General features: G+C 43.5%; 1 protein-coding gene across 1 annotated transcript in view; it reads right to left on the bottom strand.

The window, feature by feature from the left end:
* LOC137024720 (NLR family CARD domain-containing protein 3-like) overlaps nt 1-22,786 on the bottom strand; it is a 65,497-nt gene that overhangs the window by 16,913 nt on the left and 25,798 nt on the right. Inside the window, exons 5-6 of the mRNA XM_067392567.1 lie at nt 2,012-3,818; nt 1,575-1,748 (exon numbers count right to left, since the gene is read on the bottom strand). Of these exons, the coding sequence (XP_067248668.1) occupies nt 1,575-1,748; nt 2,012-3,818 (1,981 nt within the window). The remainder of the gene's footprint in view (nt 1-1,574; nt 1,749-2,011; nt 3,819-22,786) is intronic.

Raw genomic sequence — 22,786 nt, 5'->3', positions numbered from 1 at the left:
TGGAAGGAAAAGTGTGGTAGGAAAAGGTGTACAAGTGAAAGGAATGACCACAGGCTTGAGAAGATTGTCAGGTGAAGCCAATTTAAGAACTTTTTTTATTGATCTTATGAAGTATTCTAATTTTTTGACATAGTAAATTTGCGGGTTTTTTTTAAATGTGAGCCAAAATCATCATTAAAAGAACCAAAGACTTAAAGTACTTCAGTCTGATTTGTAATATATTTAGCTCAGTTTGGTTAGCTTATGACACTGCTTGTGTAGCTTGTTTGTGAACATCTGCTTAGGTGTAAATATGATATGATTTAGTGCAAATATGTTTTAGCCTACTGCAAAATAATGTGATACCGTCTAAACAATAGACATTATATTTTTATATTTAAATGTCTGGTTTAGGTTAGCCTGTGACACTGCTGATCATAGGAGCACAGGAGCTGAGTTTGATACCACTGATTTACTGTGAACTGAGCTGATCTGAAACACTGGAAACACAAGATCAGTTGCACACATGTAAATGAATACAGTACCATGCTTCACTATGAAACATGAAGCAGAATTTATATGATTACATTACAACCTTCATAATTTGATATTCATACTAAGACATATCCTATTCTCTCAACTATGCATTGTTAGAATTCATAATTTTCCAGCCAACTGACAAGTGTCATGAATGAGGCTCCAATTCCCATAGGCCCTCATTCCTGGGACTGATTACACATGCACCTGCACCATATCACACACACACTATTTAAGACGCGCTCCTGCTCTCATACCTCGCGAAGTCTTAATTTGCTAAGGTGATCATTTCTGACCGTTATTTCTGTGGACTGATTCCCTGTTATTACCTGGACTGTTTTACCCTGCTTGATCCGTTGCCGCCTGCCCTGATTACTGCCTGGACTCTGAACTTTGTTTGCTTGCTGCCTGCCACGACCATTGCCTGTGACCCGACTCTGATTATTGCTGCCAGCCTCGACCCCTTGCCTGTCCCCGACCACGGTACTGTCTTTGCCCTGTTGTGTTCTTAATAAAAACTGCAAATGGATCCACTCTCCACTGACCCTTCATTACAACAAGTAACATTGTTTCATTTAATCACCATTTGGGTGTGTGGTGATAATTTTGGACCCTGGCTGAGCCACTAGATGGCACTGCTAGTTTGTTCAGTGCTGTCAGAAGAAAACCATGCATGAAATCAAAGCATTTTACGACTTGCAAATTTCAATTTATCAATTTTTATCCCCGACCCAAAACAATATTTTTTTCTTAGACTTATGCAGTCAACATTGCTCATACTTCTGTATAAATTTGCAAAAATATCACATTCATGTTTTGTCTCTTGTTCTGGCATTCCATTGAGAGCAGATGTCACATTCTGTGACAAAATCATTTATTGTTATAGCATTATTATAGCCATGGCCCTAAGCAAATACCAGTTCTTTTACTTTTGTAAGTATATATTGTATATTTCACCAAATCAGATGGGGCCCCCTGATTTCCTAAGCGGCCCACTTGGCTTATTGGTTAGGTCCGTTTCTGAATATATAATAGTTAATTATTGTTAAACCATTCACCTCATTATCTCCAGCTGACAGTTTGGATTCTTCAGTCCATCAGAAAGAAGCTTCACTCCAGAATCCTGCAGGTCATTGTTACTCAGGTCCAGCTCTCTCAGGAGAGAGTTTGATGATTGTAAAACTAAAGACAAACTTTCACAGGACTGAGCAGTGAGATTACAGCACTGTAGCCTGTGTAAAGAACAAAACAAATGGCAACAGTAATGCTTATTTTGTAGCATTTATAATCTAGAGCTTCACAAAACCTTTGACTGTAGTGATGTAAGCAAAGCTAAAACAATTTTCTCTTCATAAAACATTAAACCAGTATTTATATCACACACATTACATTTATTCATTTTTCTGAACAGTGTAGTCCAAAAAGCCATCCATGTAAAATGAAGGCCCAATTACAAAAAACTGAAAGTGTACATCAATGCAAAGAAGATCCTCACAGTGCTCTTCTGGTATTTTTTATCACTGGCAGCAGTTTTATCAGTGCTTCATCAGATCTTCTGTATTTGTGCAGTTCAAACGTTTCTTGTGTCTCTTCTGACATGAGGAGCACAAACACCAGACCAGACCACTGAGCAGAGGAGAGATTCTCTGCTGAAAGATTTCCTGAGCTAAGATTCTTCTGGATTTCCTCCACAAAGTCATCTTTCAGCTCACTCAGACAGTGGAAGAGATTGATGGTCCTCTCTACTGATTTCTCCTTCTCTATTGTTTGTTTGATATAGTCAACAGTGTCTTTAACATTCTCTGTTTTCAGTTCCAGTTTTGGCAGTAGTTCCTTCAGGTCACTCTGACTGGACTCCTGTGAGAGACCCAGAAGGAACCGGAGGAAAAGGTCCAGGTGTCCGTTCTTGCTTTGTAAAGCCTTGTTTATTGCAGCCTTATGAAGTTTAAACAGTGGCTTTTTGGAGAAATACCAATTAAGTTGTTCTCTCCAGGTTTCAAGAAACTGGTTCATTTTCTTTTCTTGGCTAATCAAAAACACATAAAGAGCAGCAAGGAATTCCTGGATGCTGAGATGTATGAAGCTGTAAACGTTTCTTGCTGAAATAGCCTTTTCCTCCTGAAAGATCTGAGTGCATAACCCAGAGAATATCATCTCTTCATTGACATTTAGTCCACATTCCTCAAGATCTTCTTTGTAGAAAATCAGATTTCCTTTCTCCAGCTGTTCAAAGGCCAGTTTCCCAAGCTTCAGAATAACCTGATCAAAAGACATGGCATTGGCTTTAGGTTCAGGGTCATAACTGTATTTTGCTTTCATCTGTTGCTGCTGAGTAAGTAAGAAGTTTGTGTACATCCCTGTTAGAGTTGCTGGTGTCTTGTCATTACTCACTTGAGCCAGTAGAGGCTTAAGAACAGTGAGAGAGATCCAGCAGAAGACGGGGATGTGGCACATGATGTACAGGCTCCTGGATTTCCTTATATGACGGAGGATGTTTCCAGCAACCTCAGAACTGCTGTTTCTGTTAAAGTATTGCTCTTTCTGTTCATCATTAAATCCACGCACTTCGGTCACCTGATCAATGTAGTTTCGGGGAATCAGACTGGCTGCTGCTGGTCTGGATGTGATCCAGACGAGAGCAGAGGGAACAAGATGTCTCTTGATCAGGTTTGTAACTATGTTACTCACTGTTGTTTCTTTGTGAACATCTGTAAATTTTTCAGCCTGTATAAAGCTCAAAGGGAAGCGACATTCATCCAGCCCATCAAAGATGAACAAGATTTTACCATCACCTTCAGGAAGAGAGGGCAGTTCTTTAGGATCATCAAAAAAGTATTTGTGAAGCAGTCCCATTAGACTGAAATTATTTCTGATCAAATTTAGCTGACGGAACGGAAGAGGGAAAATTAAGGCAATATCCTGATTTTCTTTCCCTTCAGCCCAGTCAAGGATTAATTTATTGACGGACACTGTTTTTCCTATCCCTGCAATGCCCAACGTCAGCACTTTTCTGTTTCGTCGACCATTATTGACTTTAAAAATATTTTTGCACTGGATCGGTGTGTCCTTGGCATCAAATCGTTTGAATTCGATCTGTCTCACCTCGTGCTCACTGACTATTCCTCCAGTCTCATTCTCCACCACATATAGATCAGTGTAAATATCGTTTAGGTATTTCTGATGACCCCTCTGTGAATTACCAACCAATATTCGCTCACACTCCTGTTTTAATTTGTCCTTCAATCTGCGGCTGGTCGCTGTGTAATCATGATGAGCAGCTTTACTGTCCTCTGCAGTTGAGCCTTTGAGAAAGAGGGGAAAAATTTAATGAGATTTTCAATAAATAATAAAATCTGTATGTAAATTCTAATTTAGTCTGTGATTCCCATTACAAAAATAACCACCGCACATGTGTGGTAACTTGTAAAATGTGTTTCTACTATATTCAAATTAATCAGTCTCATACTGTAACAGTGTTTAAATGATGTTTTACACAGATTATGCTTAAGTTGACTACATTTGTGGTCATGGAAATGCCCTAACTTATGTCAACTCACATACACACTTTGTAGGGGTGAGCAATCAAAATCTGTCATTTTCTTCTTGCTACCAATATGTATGACAATCTAGTTATTTTTAATTACATTTAAATTATATTAAATAATACAGTTTAATTTAACCATTTAATTAAATTTTCAACACCAATTGCAACCAATATTGCTACTAGCCTACTAACATAATTTAAAAAAAAAGTTCTTGGCTTACTACAATGTCACGTGAGTCTAACCCCAATAGCTAACCACAAAATCTCTACTGCTTGACTAATTTCTATGGTTAACCATGTCTGCTGGTATATCTCCCAGCCCTAACACCTTGGTTTCAATTTAAAAGTTTCTAAATTATTTTCTAATTACTTCCAGTGCATTTAATGGATTGTTTCCATTAGACTCAGATCTTTAAGCCAATACGTTTTTTTAAAAGCTTTTTGATATATCAAGCCATTGACAGCTAGCACACCAATCAGTATGTGAAGCTGTAGTTCCAGCATGATTTGTCCTGCTTAAAGGTGCCCTAGAATTGAAAATTGAATTTACTTCTGCATAGTTGAATAATTTTAAAGAATAGAGTTCTGTACATGGAAATCACATACACATACAGTCTCAAACACCATTGTTTCCTCCTTACGTAAATTAGATTTTTGCAAAAGACCTCTGAAGAACAGGCGAATCTCAACATAACACCAACTGTGACACACCAGTCGGGATCATTAATATGTATGCCCCCAACTTTTGCATATGCCAGCCAATGTTCAAGGCATTAGACAAGCCAGTATTAACGTCTGGAGCAGCACAGCTGAATCATCAGACTTTATGCAGGTAAGCAAGCAAGGACAATAGCGAAAAATGGCAGATGGAGCAATAATAACTGACATGATCCATGATATCATGATATTTTTAGTGATATTTGTAAATTGTCTTTCTAAATGTTTCGTTAGCATGTTGCTAATGTACTGTTAAATGTGGTTAAAGTTACCATTGTTTCTTACTCTATTGACAGAGACAAGAACCATGTCGTTATTTTCATTATTAAACACTTGCAGTCTGTATAATTCATAAACACAAATTCATTCTTTATAAATCTCTCCAACAGTGTGTGTAACATTAGCTTAGCCCTGTTAGCTGCAGCAAGTACTATCAAACTCATTCAGAATTAAATGTAAACATCCAAATAAATACCATACTTACATAATCTGATATGCTGCATGACGAACACTTTGTAAAGATCCATTTTGAGGGTTATATTAGCTGTGTGACCTTTGTTTATGCAATGTATTATGGAGTTGCAAGCTTGGGGGCAGGGAGCACAAGCATTTAAAGGGGACACGCGCTGAATCTGCACATTTTTAATTATGCCCCAAAATAGGCAGTTAAAAAAATGAATAATAGAAAATCTATGGGGTAATTTGAGCTGAAACTTCACAGACACATTCAGGGGACACCTTAGACTTCTATTACATCTTGTGAAAAAGGGTTCTAGGGCAACTTTAAAGGGGTCATGAAGTGCCTTGTTTTATTGTTTTATAATGTTTGTACTTATAATGTTAATATGATATATACATAAAAAATTGTCATAATTTAGAAATAAAAGGCATTTTTCCTACCTTGATTATAGCCCTCTGGTTTGAACGCTCTGTTTTAAGGAGCGTGTCTGCTGTGAGACTTCAGTGTAAATGCCCACTGCTGTGATTGGCTGACATCTTTGCATATGAAATAGCTTTACAATCTACCGCTATTGTGTTTGGCCTGGGTGTGCCTCATACGTCCTGAAAAGTGAAGCTGCGGGCTCTTTGATCGCCCCCTGGTGGCTGGATGCAGTACAGGCCATAAACCTCACCCTCTCCATTCAAAAGAACGAGACTTAAAACATAAAAATAAATTACACTTCAAATAAAATTTTCTGAAAGATGGTTTTGGTCATTTAAGGTAGTTGTTATCATGCTGATATATGTTCAATTGTTCATTTTTGTGATAAGTTTGATTTTAGCTAGCAATTTGATGCTATAGAAACGGGGCGTGTCGTCATGATCGACAGTTGTGATTGACAGCTTCTCTGAGGACTGTCGGGGCTTCGAGGGGAGACTGAAGATATATAACTAACTATTAATTTTCAATTTCTGTGTTATTTCACACTGACAAAATGAGCTGTTCAGCAGTAAACTGTACTAACTGACCTACAGGATCTGACTGATATCTGAGCTTTTCTCGGTAATGTTAAACATGGGCTTTATAAGCCAATTAATAAATGTTATTAGTTGAGTTAACACGCCTGACGTTAGCCATGACGGGAAAAAAGCAGGTGATCGTTATCTGGCAGTTACTAATTATTTTTATGGGTATAAAATAATTAGCAGGACAAAACTAATGATAGCCTACTCTACAGCAATCAATCTCCTGTAACGTTAGTTCAACTTTATTTAAAATGGCAGGACCGTTTCTGACATTGTTGTTTCTAGAGGAATATTATATTGAGTTTATCTATTGAATTTACTTCTTAAAAAATATTATTGCTTTAGAAACAGAATAGCCTATTATTTTATAGGTAGAATTTTAAATTTTGTATAATTTATATTGACCTTATTCCTGACTAGCCTACTGCATTTCGAAATATGGGTTGTACTTCCGGCTTGGGGAACTTCCATTCAAAAAGACTTAAACGAATCGTTTCAAATCATAAGGTTGCCCTACAAATAAAGCTTATCCGTCAGTTTGACTGAATGAGCTGTCAATTTTCTTTCATGTTTTATTTTCAGACATCATGAGAATAACGTAACGCTTGGTATTTTAACATAACATGTTATAACATGAATATCTATGGCAAGAGCTCTTTTTTAAATTGCTGCTTTTTAACCTTGTGATTATTTTATTTTGCCGCTGTAATAGTGTGAAAAAGGACAACATATACTGCACATTTGTGGTCTGTTTTCCCGATATAATTTACAATATATCCCATTAATAATTTACTGGAATGCATGTGTCACAGACACGTCAGGTTCCAACATCCAATCACAACGCACGCCATCACCAGAATACTGATCACCGCCACCTGCACCTCATCACCTCACTCATCTACAGCACTATTTAACCCACACGCACACAGCACTCCACGTCCGGTCTAGTTTGCATATACCCATGTTATGCTTACCTCAAGGACTCCTCTTCGTATACTCACCTGTCTCCAGCATGTCTCCTTCCCTCTGTGTGCTTCGTCTGCTGTGTGGGTGTGTTTCAGTCAGCTCCTCAGTTCTCCAGCGATCTCCTCTGTGCTCCAGCGATCCCCAAGCTCCAACTTACATCTACCTGCAAAGAGAAAGGACAGTAACTATTCCTCATACTACCTGCTCAAACTTCAATATAACCAGTTCACTCACCTGTGTGTGTTCACCTGCTCTACTGTGGTCAAATAAACATCCATTACCTGTTACATCTGTGTCTGTCTCCTGCATACCGTAACAGAAGACCGGACCAACACCGTAGACCCAGTATGAGCCAGCCAGATCCATTCCAGGAACTCGTGGATGCGCTTCGGCACACTTTATCCACTAATCATCCACCGCCATCTCCAGTTACTGTCCCTTCACCTGCACCAGCTAACACCACCAGCGATGTCAACACTCCTCCTTCACTGCCGCCGTACGCCAGTCCCATGGCCAAACCAGCGCCCTACTCAGGATCGGCGGAGGATTGCAGCGGATTCCTGCTGCAATGCACACTGGTCCTGGAGATGCAGCCACACCTGTACCCGAGTGACACCTCCAAAATAGCGTTCATTATATCTCAGCTCAGTGGCAAAGCATTAAAGTGGGCCGACTCCATCTGGTCCCAGTGGGGCGCTGTAACCCAATCCTACTCGGCGTTTATTTCCCACTTCCGGGAAGTGTTCGGGAAACCGATCACGGACTCTTCAGCTGGTGAGAAACTTTATAATTTGAAACAAGGATCTCTGTCTGTTTACGACTATGCTTTGCAATTCAGAACGCTTGCAGCACTCAGCGGATGGAATGAACAAGCTCTAATAACGACTTATCGCCAAGGTTTGGAACCTCGGGTGTGGCTGCATCTCGCTGCATGCGAGGACTCCATCGGCCTCGAAAAGTTCATCCAGCTCTCCATTCGCTGCGCCACTCGCATGCAAGCGTGCATCCAAGAGCACCAGGACCAGTCCCTCTCCAACGTGCTCCTCTGCCGATCCGAACCCGTCAGCACCCCAGAACCAGCCCAAGTACCTATGGATGTGGAACACTCTCGTCTATCTTCTGAAGAACGCCGCCGCCGGCTGACCCTCCGTCTCTGTCTCTACTGTGGTGAACCCAGGCATGCTATTGCTGCATGCCCCACACGACCGCCGCGACCCCTGGTGAGTGCCATTATTCCTGCTACTCATAAGTTGAAACCACTCACTACTGTCGTCAATCTTACTGCCGCCAATGTCTCCCTTTCAGTGGTCGCACTCATCGACTCGGGGTCAGCCGGCAACTTCATCTCCGGAGCCATCTGCCGCCACCTTCGTCTCAAGACCACTCCGTCTCCTACCATCTACACGCTCAACTCACTAACCGGCAGACCCCTGAGCCATAAGCGCGTCCGCACCGTGGCTGGACCAGTAACCATTCAAGTTGGTTTACTACACCGGGAAGAGGCTCATATGCTGGTTCTGGAGGACTCAACTGCTGACGTGGTTCTGGGGCGCCCCTGGTTGGAGCAGCATAACCCGATCATCTCCTGGAAAACGGGCGAAATCCTGAAGTGGGGCGACACTTGCTTCTCTCGCTGCCTGGCTGAACTTCCTGTTCCACCATCTTCTTCGCCTGACCTCTCTCTCTGCGCCACGTCCATCGAAAGTCCAGTCGAACAACGCTCCGTCGACATCCCCAAGTGTTACGCCCCCTTCAGCGACGTCTTCTGCCCGCAACGGGCTTCCAAGCTGCCTCCACACCGGCCATGGGACTGTGCCATCGACCTGCTTCCGGGTGAACCAGTGCCAAAGGGTAAGATATACCCACTTTCCATCCCGGAGGAGAAGGCCATGGAGGATTACATCAAGGAAGCCCTCGCCCAAGGTTACATCAGGCCGTCTACTTCCCCTGCTGCTTCCAGTTTCTTCTTTGTGGCTAAAAAGGACGGAGGCTTGCGGCCCTGCATTGATTATCGCTCCCTCAACAAAATAACCGCCAAGTTCCGGTATCCCCTTCCTCTCGTCCCAGCGGCCCTGGAACATCTCCGTGGTGCCACTGTGTTTACGAAGCTGGACCTCCGCAGCGCGTACAACCTCATCCGGATACGTGAGGGGGACGAGTGGAAGACCGCCTTCATCACCCCTACTGGCCACTACGAGTACTTAGTAATGCTGTATGGACTGGTCAACGCCCCCTCCGTATTCCAGGACTTCATTCATGAGGTGCTCCGAGAGTTTCTCCACCGCTTTGTCCTAGTCTACATCGACGACATTCTCATATACTCCCGGAGCCAGGCCGAACATCGCCGACACGTTGCGGAGGTCCTCACCCGACTTCGCCAGTACAACCTGTTCCTCAAGGCAGAGAAATGCTCATTTCACCAACCTTCCGTCTCTTTCCTGGGCTACAATATCGACCACAGTGGCATCCGGATGGACGAGAGGAAGGTGGAATCCATTACCAACTGGCCAGAACCCACCACCATAAAAGAACTCCAGCGCTTCCTCGGATTCTCCAATTTCTACAGACGTTTCATCAAAGGTTACAGTTCCATCGCCCATCCACTCACCAGCCTGCTCCGTCATCAGCCCAAGCCTCTGTCCTGGACCCCGGCAGCCACCAACGCCTTTAACCAGCTCAAAGAAGCCTTCACCACCGCTCCCTTACTCGTACATCCAGACCCAGAGAAACAGTTCGTCGTAGAAGTGGACGCCTCGACAACTGGAGTGGGAGCGGTGTTGTCGCAGCAGCAGGGGACGCCAAGTAGACTCCATCCATGCGCCGCCTTCTCCCGCAAGCTCAGCCCGGCGGAAGTCAACTACTCCATCTGTGACAGGGAACTTCTTGCTGTTAAGCTTGCCTTGGAAGAGTGGAGGCATTGGCTGGAAGGAGCCAAACACGCGTTCCTGGTGCTAACCGACCATAAAAACCTTGAATATCTTCGATCAGCAAAGAGACTGAACCCCAGGCAAGCCCGTTGGGCGATGTTTTTCTCCCGCTTCAATTATACCATCTCCTACCGCCCAGGCACCAAGAATGTAAAGGCCGACGCTCTCTCCCGTCTCCATGCTCCTGATGAACAGACCGAGGAACCAGAACCCATCATCCTGAGCTCTCTCATCGTAAGTCCTATTACCTGGTCAGAAGAGACCATTCCCTCCTCCAATGCCTCCACGAACCCTCCGCCGGGCTGTCCACCCGGCTTGCTCTACATTCCATGGACACGACGCACTCCCACCATTCACTCGGCTCACACGTCACTTGGCACTGGTCACCCGGGGGTCAATGAAACCCTCTCGTTGCTTAAAGAACGCTTCTGGTGGCCAGGGATGGCTTCGGATGTCAGAAGGTACGTGCAGGGCTGTAGGGAGTGTGCCATCTCCAAATCTCCTCGTCATCTGCCAGCTGGGAAACTCCTTCCGCTGCCCGTTCCAGATCGCCCATGGTCACACCTAGGAGTGGATTTCATTACTGATCTCCCTGTCTCAGACGGAAATACCACCATCCTAGTTGTTGTGGACCGCTTCTCCAAATCGTGCCGTCTAATCCCACTTCCAGGATTACCCACTGCCATGGAGACAGCCGAGATCCTCTTCAACCAAGTCTTCAGATACTTTGGAATACCAGAGGACATTGTCTCCGACCGAGGACCCCAATTCATATCCAGGGTATGGAAGTCGTTCTACTCCCTCCTAGGTGTGGCCGTTAGCCTGACATCCGGATACCACCCGCAATCGAACGGGCAGACGGAAAGGAAGGTGCAGGAGATCGGCCGCTTCCTCCGTACCTTCTGTCATGACCACCAGGACTCTTGGAACCAGTTCCTGGGTTGGGCCGAGTACGCCCAAAACTCCCTCCGACAGTCTACAACAGGACTCACACCGTTCCAGTGCGTACTCGGCTACCAACCCCCACTGTTCCCCTGGGATGGGGAACCCTCCAACGTTCCGGCAGTGGATTACTGGTTCAGAGAGAGCGAGAGGGTCTGGGACTCAGCACACCATCAATTGCAACGAGCCCTGCGCAGACGCAGGATGGTAGCCGACCTCCGACGTTCCAACACCCCTGTCTTCCAGCCTGGTCAGTTGGTCTGGCTATCCACTCGCGACATCAGACTGCGTCTGCCCTGCAGAAAGCTGAGTCCCAGGTTCATTGGCCCATTCCCAATCGTCAAGCAGGTCAACCCAGTCACCTATCAACTCCGTCTCCCACAAGGGTATCGTATACACCCCACTTTCCACGTGTCACTCCTGAAAGCTCACCACCCTTCTGTTCTTCCCACAGGACCTGACGTAGCTCCCGCCGAACCCCCCCTTCCACTCATCCTGGAGGACGGAGCTGCATATGAGGTTCGGGAGATCTTGGACTCCCGACGTCGTGGTGGTCAGTTGGAATATCTTGTGGATTGGGAAGGATACGGCCCCGAGGAACGCTCCTGGGTCCCAAGGAACGACATCTTAGACCCCAACTTACTCCAAACATTCCACGACAGTCACCCTGAGAGACTGGCACCGCAGGGAAGAGGACGACCACCACGGCGTCGGGGTCCTCGGCCCTCTGGAGCGGGCCGTGGAGGGGGGGTACTGTCACAGACACGTCAGGTTCCAACATCCAATCACAACGCACGCCATCACCAGAATACTGATCACCGCCACCTGCACCTCATCACCTCACTCATCTACAGCACTATTTATCCCACACGCACACAGCACGTCCGGTCTCGTTCACATATACCCATGTTATGCTTACCTCAAGGACTCCTCTTCGTATACTCGCCTGTCTCCAGCGTGTCTCCTTCCCTCTGTGTGCCTCGTCTGCTGTGTGGGTGTGTTTCAGTCAGCTCCTCAGTTCTCCAGCGATCTCCTCTGTGCTCCAGCGATCCCCAAGCTCCAACTTACATCTACCTGCAAAGAGAAAGGACAGTGACTATTCCTCATACTACCTGCTCAAACTTCAATATAACCAGTTCACTCACCTGTGTGTGTTCACCTGCTCTACTGTGGTCAAATAAACATCCATTACCTGTTACATCTGTGTCTGTCTCCTGTATACCGTAACAGCATGAAGGATCTCTCGTTTTTCTCGTCAAAACATCACATCTCTTTCCAGGTTTCTTTTCACAGGTAAATACAATTTATTATCTGTAAAAATGATGGAAATCACTTTGAAATAGTTATATTTAACCCGTCTGTTATTGCTGTGGAAAGAATCATGCTTTTTCATGGCCTGTTGAAAGTACCTTGTTGATGCTTTTACACTTTTAAATGTTCGTTGGTTGAAGGGTGAGTAGAATAATGTCATCTCATTGTACCCAGTTTAAAAATAAAACATAATATTGCGTTCATAGAGCGAGCCTTTCACTGACTGTTTACATCTTAACGGAAGTTGCTCCCATAATTCAATCAAAGCATCATGGGGCGTAGGAATAAGGTGGATAGCCTAAAATACACTAATGATGACGCAGTCGTCTTGGCAGAAGTTTGATACTGCAACTTGATGGAGTATTTTATCCATCCTATGGAGAACAATTGTAGAATTTGTTTGCTTACTATAAAAGATAGAAGTGTTGTGAGGCCTCTTGGCCTATGTAACTGTAAGGGTCAAACAAGTTTACTTGGTCACTGAGCATATTTTGTTGGTAATTTTACACCAGATAACAGGTGGCTGTGAAATGAACAAGATCATTGTTAAGTGCGTCATATGAAGGCATCTTGCCTCTAGGGTGTATTGACTGTTTTGATACAATGTTTCATTTGGCCAATGGGAAAAGCGTTGACCATCAATTGGCAGAAGGCCATGAGAGATTAGGGTAAAAGATGTACAGTAGTTGGCAGTCGGCCACCCTTACAAAGAAAATTATCCCTTATATAAGTAACACCTAAAGTTTTAATTGGTGAAATGACTATTGCAGAAAGATCGGGGAGTACATGGGAAGGAGGTGTAGGAGAAGAGCCCCCGTAGATGAGATCATGGAAAATAACTGTTAGGGTGAATATTACCAGCCAATGATATTACTTTGGTGTATTTTAAGAGATAAGAAAAAGCCAATGATATTACTTTGGTGTGTTTTTTAGAGATAAGAAAAATGTATAAAACTGTGCCCCGGCTATGGGAGCCTCAGATGCGGAGCTGGCATCTCACTTTGTTGCTTGACAATAAAGTTAAATACTTCTGAGACCTGGAACTTAGACTCTGTGAGTTTTTCTTCGAGACCAGAACTGAAGGGACAAAGAGACATCGAATCTGCCATGACATAATTGGCGAGCCCTGAGCCAGGAGCCAGGAAGAGGTCGGGGTGGAACTGCGGTGGGCGTGCTGGCATGAGGCTTCACAAAACAAAGGCGCTATAAAAATGAGGTAAGCAATTTTGCTTATATTTGTTTTGTGTGGCCCCTTGTGAGCTAATGCCTGCGTGGTGACTGCCTAAGACTTCACCAAAACGAACCAAATTTAAATTAAAATGAATCAAATTTAAAATAATTGATTGAATTGATTAAAATTAAAGGAGAAGTAACTTCCAGGTCCCAGGGGTACCGCATGCGTGTCTAAGTGTTGTTCGTCTAAGTGTTTAACGCATGAAGTGCGTTCGTCTAAATACGCATGAAGTGCATTCGTCTAAGTGTTTAACGCATGAGGTGCGTTCGTCTAAATACGCATGAAGTGCGTTCGTCTAAGTGTTTAACGCATGAGGTGCGTTCGTCTAAATACGCATGAAGTGTGTTCATCTAAATGTTTAACGCATGAGGTGCGTTTTTTGTCTGCCTGAGTGGGGCACATAAATGTTATATGTCTGTATGGGTGAAAAGTATGGGATTAATATCCTGCCATGATTCAAAACTGAAAATAAAGTTCTGAAAGGTTGAAACTAAGTGTTCGAAAACTCAAAATCTTACAAAAAAAAGTTTTGCAAGATCGAAAAATAAGATTTGCAAGCTTGCAAAATGTAAAAAAATAAAAATATCTCTGCAAACATTGTGTTGTTTTTGAGATTTCCTTCTTCAGAACTGCAACATTTTTTTTACGATGTTGCACAAAGAATTTTTCAGAGTTTCAAATTTGTCAGTGTTCTCCCACTGTATAGTTTGTTTTCCAGGTTTGAAACCTTGTAAATGGTGATCTGAAAATTGGTGTGCGAATGTGTGAAAAAAAGTTTTGAAACTCTGAAAACAGAGTTTTGCAGGCTTGCGATGTGGTAAAAAAAATAAAATCTCTGCAAACATAATTTTGTTTTTGAGTTTTCCTTCTTCAGAAGTGCAACACTCTTTTTTTACGGTGTTGTGCAATCATTTTTTTCAGAGTTTCGAATTTGTCACTGTTCTCCCAGTGTATAGTTTGTTTTCCAGATTTGAAACCTTGTAAATAGTGATCTGAAAACTGGTGTGCGAATAGGTGAAAAAAAGATTTGAAACTCTGAAAACTGAGGTTCGAAAGGGCGAAACTTATTACATTACATTACATTTGCACTCCTATTGCAGACTATTTTTTCAGAGCCGAGTTTACAACACCCACTTTGCGGAGATACGCCCACACAGTTGTGACTCACGTGATTTGCGGCAGCGTTGTCACGCAGCTCTGCTCTGAAACTCTGAAACTCAGACTGAGCGAAAATGAAGCTTCGCAACCTTGCAACTTAAAAAAATGCCTGGAGGGAGGGCCTTCTGCTCTTGGCCAATGCTTTGCTGTCTGCTGACGTACAGTCCAATCACAAGTCGTATTTACTGAAAAGGTCCAAAAATATGGCTACCGACTTGTCGCAGGAATTAACTATACAATTGCCAGTAGCCACTGAGTTTACCACTGATAGGCCGGCGGTGCATCTCTGTATACACACTCTCCTCACGCAGCGAACGACTCACTTTCCTCACGCAGCTGACCACTGACTCTCCTCAGCCCTACAGTGAGTTATTCTAATTAGCCTAACATGAAATTGATAGCCAAGGTTAGGGGAAAATTACCTTTTTATAAAGGTAAAAAAAAAAAATTCCATGACAATCAATTTCAAGGGATAAACCTAAATGATAATTCTGTCATCATTGACTTACACTCTAGTTGTTCCAAACCTATATGAGTTTCTTTCTTCTGTTTAACTAAAAAGGATATTTTGAAGAATGTCAGTAACCAGACAGTTGATGGTAACCAGTGACTTCCATAGTATTTTTTTTTCCTACTATGAAAGTCACTCGCTACAGTCAGCTGTCTGTTTACTGACATTCAAAATATATTTTTAGTTCAACAGAAGAAAGAAAGTCATACAGGTTCGGAACAACTAGAAGGTAATTCAATGATGACAGAATTTTTATTTTTGATTGACCTATCCCTTTAAGGGAGCATATACAAATCTGATGATTAAAAGTTTACATCTTAACAGTAACAGTTTACAGAACACTGATGGGAATATTGCTTCAGAATAAAGTACATTTACAACACAAAAAATGATAAACCTTACTAGATGTAGTTAGTTATTGCACCATCACAGTATTTGAAAAGAAACGTGAGGAGAGTCAATTGCTGCGTGAGGAAAGTGAGTCGCCGGCTGCGGAAAGTGAGTCGCCGGCTGCGGAAAGTGAGTCGTTCGCTGCGTGAGGAAAGTGAGTCGCCGGCTGAGGAGAGTCAGTGGTCAGCTGCGTGAGGAAAGTGAGTCGTTCGCTGCGTGAGGAGAGTGTGTATACAGAGATGCACCGCCGGCCTATCAGTGGTAAACTCAGTGGCTACTGGCAATTGTATAGTGAATTCCTGCGACAAGTCGGTAGTAATATTTTTGGACCTTCCGGCCCGCCACACTAGACAGGACCGCGTTGTGGCCAGAGATCCGTGCATCCTCTGTTTGCGTATCCTGTGCGCTTTCGTCATTGGCGGAGCAGTCGGTCAATCCCACCTTTCCAGTAAATACGACTTGTGATTGGACTGTACGTCAGCAGACAGCAAAGCATTGGCCAAGAGCAGAAGGCCCTCCCTCCAGGCTTTTTTTTAAGTTGCGAGGTTTCGAAGCTTCATTTTCGCTCAGTCTGAGTTTCAGAGTTTCAGAGCAGAGCTGCGTGACAACGCTGCCACAAATCACGTGAGTCGCAAGCTTGCAACTGTGTGGGCGTATCTCCGCAAAGTGGGTGTTTTAAACTCGGCTCTGAAAAAATAGTCTGCAATAGGAGTGCAAATGTAATGTAATGTAATAAGTTTCACCCTTTCGAACCTCAGTTTTCAGAGTTTCAAAACTTTTTTTCACCTATTCGCACACCAGTTTTCAGATCACTATTTACAAGGTTTCAAATCTGGAAAACAAACTAATACACTGGGAGAACAGTGACAAATTCGAAACTCTGAAAAAAATGATTGCACAACACCGTAAAAAAAGAGTGTTGCACTTCTGAAGAAGGAAAACTCAAAAACAAAATTATGTTTGCAGAGATTTTATTTTTTTTACCACATCGCAAGCCTGCAAAACTCTGTTTTCAGAGTTTCAAAACTTTTTTTCACACATTCGCACACCAGTTTTCAGATCACCATTTACAAGGTTTCAAACCTGGAAAACAAACTATACAGTGGGAGAACACTGACAAATTTGAAACTCTGAAAAATTCTTTGTACAACATCGTAAAAAAAATGTTGCATTTCTGAAGAAGGAAATCTCAAAAACAACATAATGTTTGCAGAGATATTTTTATTTTTTTACATTTTGCAAGCTTGCAAATCTTATTTTTCGATCTTGCAAAACTCAAAATCTTACAAAAAAAAGTTTTCGAACACTTAGTTTCAACCTTTCAGAACTTTATTTTCAGTTTTGAATCATGGCAGGATATTAATCCCATAGAAAAGCGCTGAAGTGTGTGATCACGCTTGTCTGTGTGATAGCCAGAGCTGACGGGAGAACTCGGCGCTGAGCGGGGGCTCCTGGCTGGCTGTCAGATAGACAAGAACTGTTAGTTATAAATAAAGAAGGCCTTGAGAAGAGAGACAGCGATTTGAGAAAAAAAGTGACTGAGGTGTATAATACTGTGTATAATGCAGAATTAGGTATAAAGTAAAATAGAATTGCTTGGTTTGTTTCTGTTTTTATTGCTTTATGTAAAGTTGATAAAAGCATATGAGAAGTGTTGTTCGGAAGAATATGTGAATATTCCTGCAGGTTTTGTGAAATGGAAAAACAAGATTGTTAATGGACACTAAAATTCAAAATTATAAGTGTGATAAAAAATGTAAAAGAATTGTATAAGAATTGATGAAAGAACTAAAAACATTCCCAGAAATTGGCTCTGTTGTTTATTTGGACACTTTCCAGACTGTAAGCGCTGTGATCCAGATAAGGAAACAGCCCTTAATAAGTCAAAACAAGTAAGGAAATGTTAATAGAGAAAACTTTGAGAAAACTGGTGTATAGTCATTTTTAATGTGTGCTGCGTGAGTGAAATCCCGGGTGTGTGATTGTTTTAAGAGTGTGTGATTGAGCCTGCACTGTATCAACAGAGTGAAGATAAAGGCGGGGCTGCCTCTGATAGAGAGAGGAGAAAACTAGAGAGAAGATAAGGGCGGAGCTGCCTCTGACAGAGGGAGGAGAAAACTGAGAGTGCAGTAAAGGCGGGGCTGCAAGAGGAGAGAAGTGTGTGTGTGTGTGTGTGTGTGTGTGTGTGTACAGGGAGGAAGACAGAGAGAAAAAGTTTACCCTTTCTGGCTGTGACTATTTTATAAACCAGAAAGTGGGGAACAAATTCCAACATAAACTTTGAACAAAATTTTGATTATTGAACAACATTATTCCCACCAGTGGACCTGAAATAGAGGAACTGCCTGTTTAAAATACCTAAGAAAGACTAATCATATATCTTAATATTGTCTGATCTTTGAGGTAATAACTAGTTAAGAATAGACGCAAGCTGGGATTAGAGAGGCATATAGCCTACTAAAAAAGTGTGAAACAGATAGTCATAATTTAGAATATAATAGCATCAACACCTGTAGAGATGCCAAGGTCTAGACATCAATTACACAGAGATACTTTAGGATAGCCTCCAGAAAATAGGGAAAAAGGACAAAAAGCTTAAATACATAAGGCAAGCAGAGGAAACATCTGGTTATGTGCAGAGAAGCTAAATCTAAAAATTAAAAATCTAATTAAAATTAGGGAAACAGGTCAAAGGGAGATATAATGACAAAAAGGAAAAGGAAACAGAAAGATCGCCTACCATGAACTACCTTATGGCCCTTCGGAGAAAAAGATGTCTGACATAACAGGAAGAGTAGAAGAAAGAGGTAGGGCTGTACGATATTGAAGAAAAAAAATGCAATATGCAATTCGATATTGATTCAAGGGTCAAGATGAAAAAGAGTTTTCAAGCATCAAAACAATAAGTATAATACAGCTTTGAATTGTTGTTGTTGTTTTGCAATAGATCAGAATGAGTCCTGTTTAATTCATAGTTAGAACTATAATGCAAACCATAGAGGGTAATTGTTTGTTTTTTCTGAGCAAAAATTAAATATTCATTTTTACCATGATTTACAGAAGACACACTAAAATGTCATTTAGTAACAATCTTGTCAGGGATATTTACAACACAAAATCTATTTATATTAAAGACTATTTACTTGTGATTTTTAAAAATTGCCACCATCCTAGATTTTACCCATTTGACAGCAAGAATGTCTTACTCATGTAAAATGCAATTAAATTTAGTATGCTCACTTATTCTTTTATATATTTTAGTATGTACAGGTCAGAGTATGTTGTTTCAATTTTACATAAATGTGTTACACTGAATGACAATGGAACATTATTTCACCCACATGTCAACATTTTATTCTTCCAAAACTTATTTGAAACCTTAGAAGCAGACATTTGACTTGCGTTCAATTTGCTTTCTATGCATATAAAATCACTTTTTTAAATTTCTACTGATTTGGACATCTAAATGTATTTGACCCTTAAATATATTTAAAAACTAAAATGACAACCTAATATGCTTATATGAATTATCAGCAAGACAGGTAGTTAGACTTAGATTGCATACTTTTCGGGGGGTGCAAGATGACGTAAGTGCCACAATGGGTTGTTTTCTAAAGGTTTATTGCGTTTAATAACTCTATTTTAATGTCAAGCTAATAACATATAAGTAACTGTCATGATCACCGTCTGTTCCTGTCAATTCCCGGACTACACTTCCCACTATCCTCCCTGTCAGTCACATGTTCACTCCACACCAATCACCTGTCGCCACATACACCTAGCACACTACACTGATCACCACACCCAGCTGCAGCTCATTACCAGGAATATCACACACACCACCTCACCGCGAAGTCTTGATTACACCTGTAACAATTCTAAGCGTTATTATTTTTGCCTGTTGCCGTTCCTGCCTGTTACCTGTTTTACGATCCTGTGCTGCCTACCTCTGACCTGTGCTTTGTATACGGTCTTGTGAGTGATATCTGCCTGTCCTGATCATTGCCTGTTCCTTGACCATGATTCTGCCTGTCCCTTGCTGTTCCTGTTTGCTCCTGATTGACCCAGCCTGTACGACCACTCTCACCTTAATAAAAGCTGCAAATGGATCCCTGCCTGAGTCCCCAGTCGTTACAGAAGACTTCGCCACCACTACGATCCAGCAGCTTCCCCGGAGAGCATCTGCACAGTATGGACATTACTCAATTGTTGTTGTGGAGTACGCAGGACACACGATCATTGGAAGAATATGTAGCGGAATATTTGGACATTGCACAATACTCAGACTTGCCTGAATGCGCACTAATAGACTTCTTCTGTGATGGTGTGAACCAGCCACTCAAATCTCAACTCATCCATGAGGGACCCCGTACATCTCTAAGTCATTTTATAGATTATGCTTTATTGACTGTTGGCTCTCTGTTTACTGTGGGTGTCGCGGAGGAATGCGACACCTCGCTTAATCACGTAATGACTGCCGTGCCAAAGGACACTCACAAGATGGCGGCCCTCATAACAACAACACTAGTCAACGTCTCCGCTGATCGCCCAGAGCAACGTCACGTCTCCGCTGATCGCCCAGAGCAATGTCACATCTCCACTGATCGTCCAGAGCAACGTCACGTCTCCGCTGAACGTCCAGTATCACGTCACGTCGCTGGTCCTGTCCGAGAGCGGAGAGGATTGCGTTCCAGCATGAATGATCCTCCACTGACTACAGCACGAGCAGCTGGCATCTCAAGTTTGTCTGTTGCAACGCTCTCAAGTTCGTCTGTTGCAACGCCCTCAAGTTCGTCTGTTGCAACGCTCTCAAGTTCGTCTGTTGCAACGCTCTCAAGTTCGTCTGTTGCAACGCCCTCAAGTTCGTCTGTTGCAACGCTCTCAAGTTCGTCTGTTGCAACGGCCTCAAGTTCGTCTGTTGCAACGCTCTCAAGTTCGTCTGTTGCAACGCCCTCAAGTTCGTCTGTTGCAACGCTCTCAAGTTCGTCTGTTGCAACGGCCTCAAGTTCGTCTGTTGCAACGCCCTCAAGTTCGTCTGTTGCAACGCTCTCAAGTTCGCCGGTTGCAACGCTCTCAAGTTCGCCGGTTGCTATGGACTCATGTTCGCCGATTGCAACGCACCCAAGTTCGCCGGTTGCTATGGACTCAAGCGCCCTGGATGCGATGGACAAGATGGCTGCTTTGCCAGTGCCCACGGGTAAGATGGCCGCCCCTGCAGTGCTCAAGGATGTGGGGGGAGTTCCAGCCATCGAGTCCACTCCAGAACCTGCTTCAGCCAGTGAGTCTGCTCCTGAACACGCTCCAAACGGTGAACCATCGCCTCATCCTCGGAAGAGGAGGAGGAGGAGGAAGAAGAAGGCTCCTTCTGTTCTTCCCTCTCGTACGTTCAAGCGTCTTGCCCTGCCGGTGGCGCCTGTGCTTCTTGCCCTGCCGGCGCCGCCTGAGCTCCTTGCCCTGCCGGCGCCACCTGAACTCCTCGCTCTGCCAGCGCCACCCAAGCACCGTGCTCTGCCAGCGCCGCCCGAGCTCCCTGCCCATGAACCCGCCACGACTCCCGTTGAATTCCCCAAGAACTTTTTTTGGGGGGGCAGTATTCTTAAGGGTGGGGAGCTTGTGGGTGGGAACTCTGCACGGCCGCGGTCATCAGCGGCCTCCGAACTGCCTGTGGCTCCTGACCTGCCGTGGCTACCCAAGCCACCTGACTTGCCGTGGCTGCCCGAGCCACCTGACCTGCCGTGGCTGCCCGAGCCACCTGACCTGCCGTGGTTGCCTGAGCCACCGGACCCGCCGTGGCCACCAGAGACTCCTGACCCGCCGTGGCCTCCCGTGGTACCTGACCCGCCATGGCTGCCCATGGCACCACACCCACCATGGCCACCTGTGGCACCTGACCCTCCGTGGCTGCCCGAGTTCCTGGACTTGCATTGGGGACCCCGTTCCTGTCTACATGCAGGTCTCCAATGCACCCACCCCCCCTCCCTAGCTGTTCCGTTTACGTCGTGAGGACGCGCCTTCCAGGAGGGGGGCATTATGTCATGATCACCGTCTGTTCCTGTCAATTCCCGGACTACACTTCCCACTATCCTCCCTGTCAGTCACATGTTCACTCCACACCAATCACCTGTCGCCACATACACCTAGCACACTACACTGATCACCACACCCAGCTGCAGCTCATTACCAGGACTATAAAGGACTTTCACACACACCACCTCACCGAGAAGTCTTGATTACACCTGTAACAATTCTAAGCGTTATTATTTCTGTCTGCTGCCGTTCCTGCCTGTTACCTGTTTTACGATCCTGTGCTGCCTACCTCTGACCTGTGCTTTGTATATCGTCTTGTGAGTGATATCTGCCTGTCCTGATCATTGCCTGTTCCTTGACCATGATTCTGCCTGTCCCTTGCTGTTCCTGTTTGCTCCTGATTGACCCAGCCTGTACGACCACTCTCACCTTAATAAAAGCTGCAAATGGATCCCTGCCTGAGTCCCCATTCGTTACAGTAACAGTCGTGTGCCCAGTTTATTCCCTCATATATGCATTGGCCTAAAACTTTGACCTTTTACAACTTTTTGAAGTGGCCTATTAAAATCATTCAGATATCACAAGCTGTATTGTAGGGAAAAAAAGAGAGAGAGATAAGCACATCAAGTTACAGGGGGAAGTTAGCAGATGAACATAGAAAACATGAGGATGAAAGGAAAATGGAGGCATCAAGCCATGGGGGGGTCAAGAAAAGAGACACTAAGGCCGTACAAAGAAAACCTAAAGAAAAGAGAGACTAATTAAATGATCTAATTAAAATCTGTCCAATATAATGGAGTTAGAGTGAGACATAGGAAGGACTGATAAATGGATAAAAAAATGGAAGTAAGTCCTGAGAAAAGAGCTGGATGGATTTGGATTTCAGATTGGGAAAATGGATTTCAGAGAAAGCAACAGACAGACAAAAGTTAAAATACAACGCAAGACCACCAAAGAGTAAGTAAATGATTGTGAGCTAATGTATACTTGTTAGGAGATTTAGGGAAAAGATGTAGAGAAAACAATTATCAAATGAGTACATAAAAGAGTAACTTAATGAGCCCTGTATGACAAAA

This window comes from Chanodichthys erythropterus, chromosome 8 (assembly GCF_024489055.1).
Source record: "Chanodichthys erythropterus isolate Z2021 chromosome 8, ASM2448905v1, whole genome shotgun sequence".
Classification (NCBI taxonomy): Eukaryota; Metazoa; Chordata; class Actinopteri; order Cypriniformes; family Xenocyprididae; genus Chanodichthys; species Chanodichthys erythropterus.
This window is presented reverse-complemented; position numbering and strand designations above follow the sequence as displayed.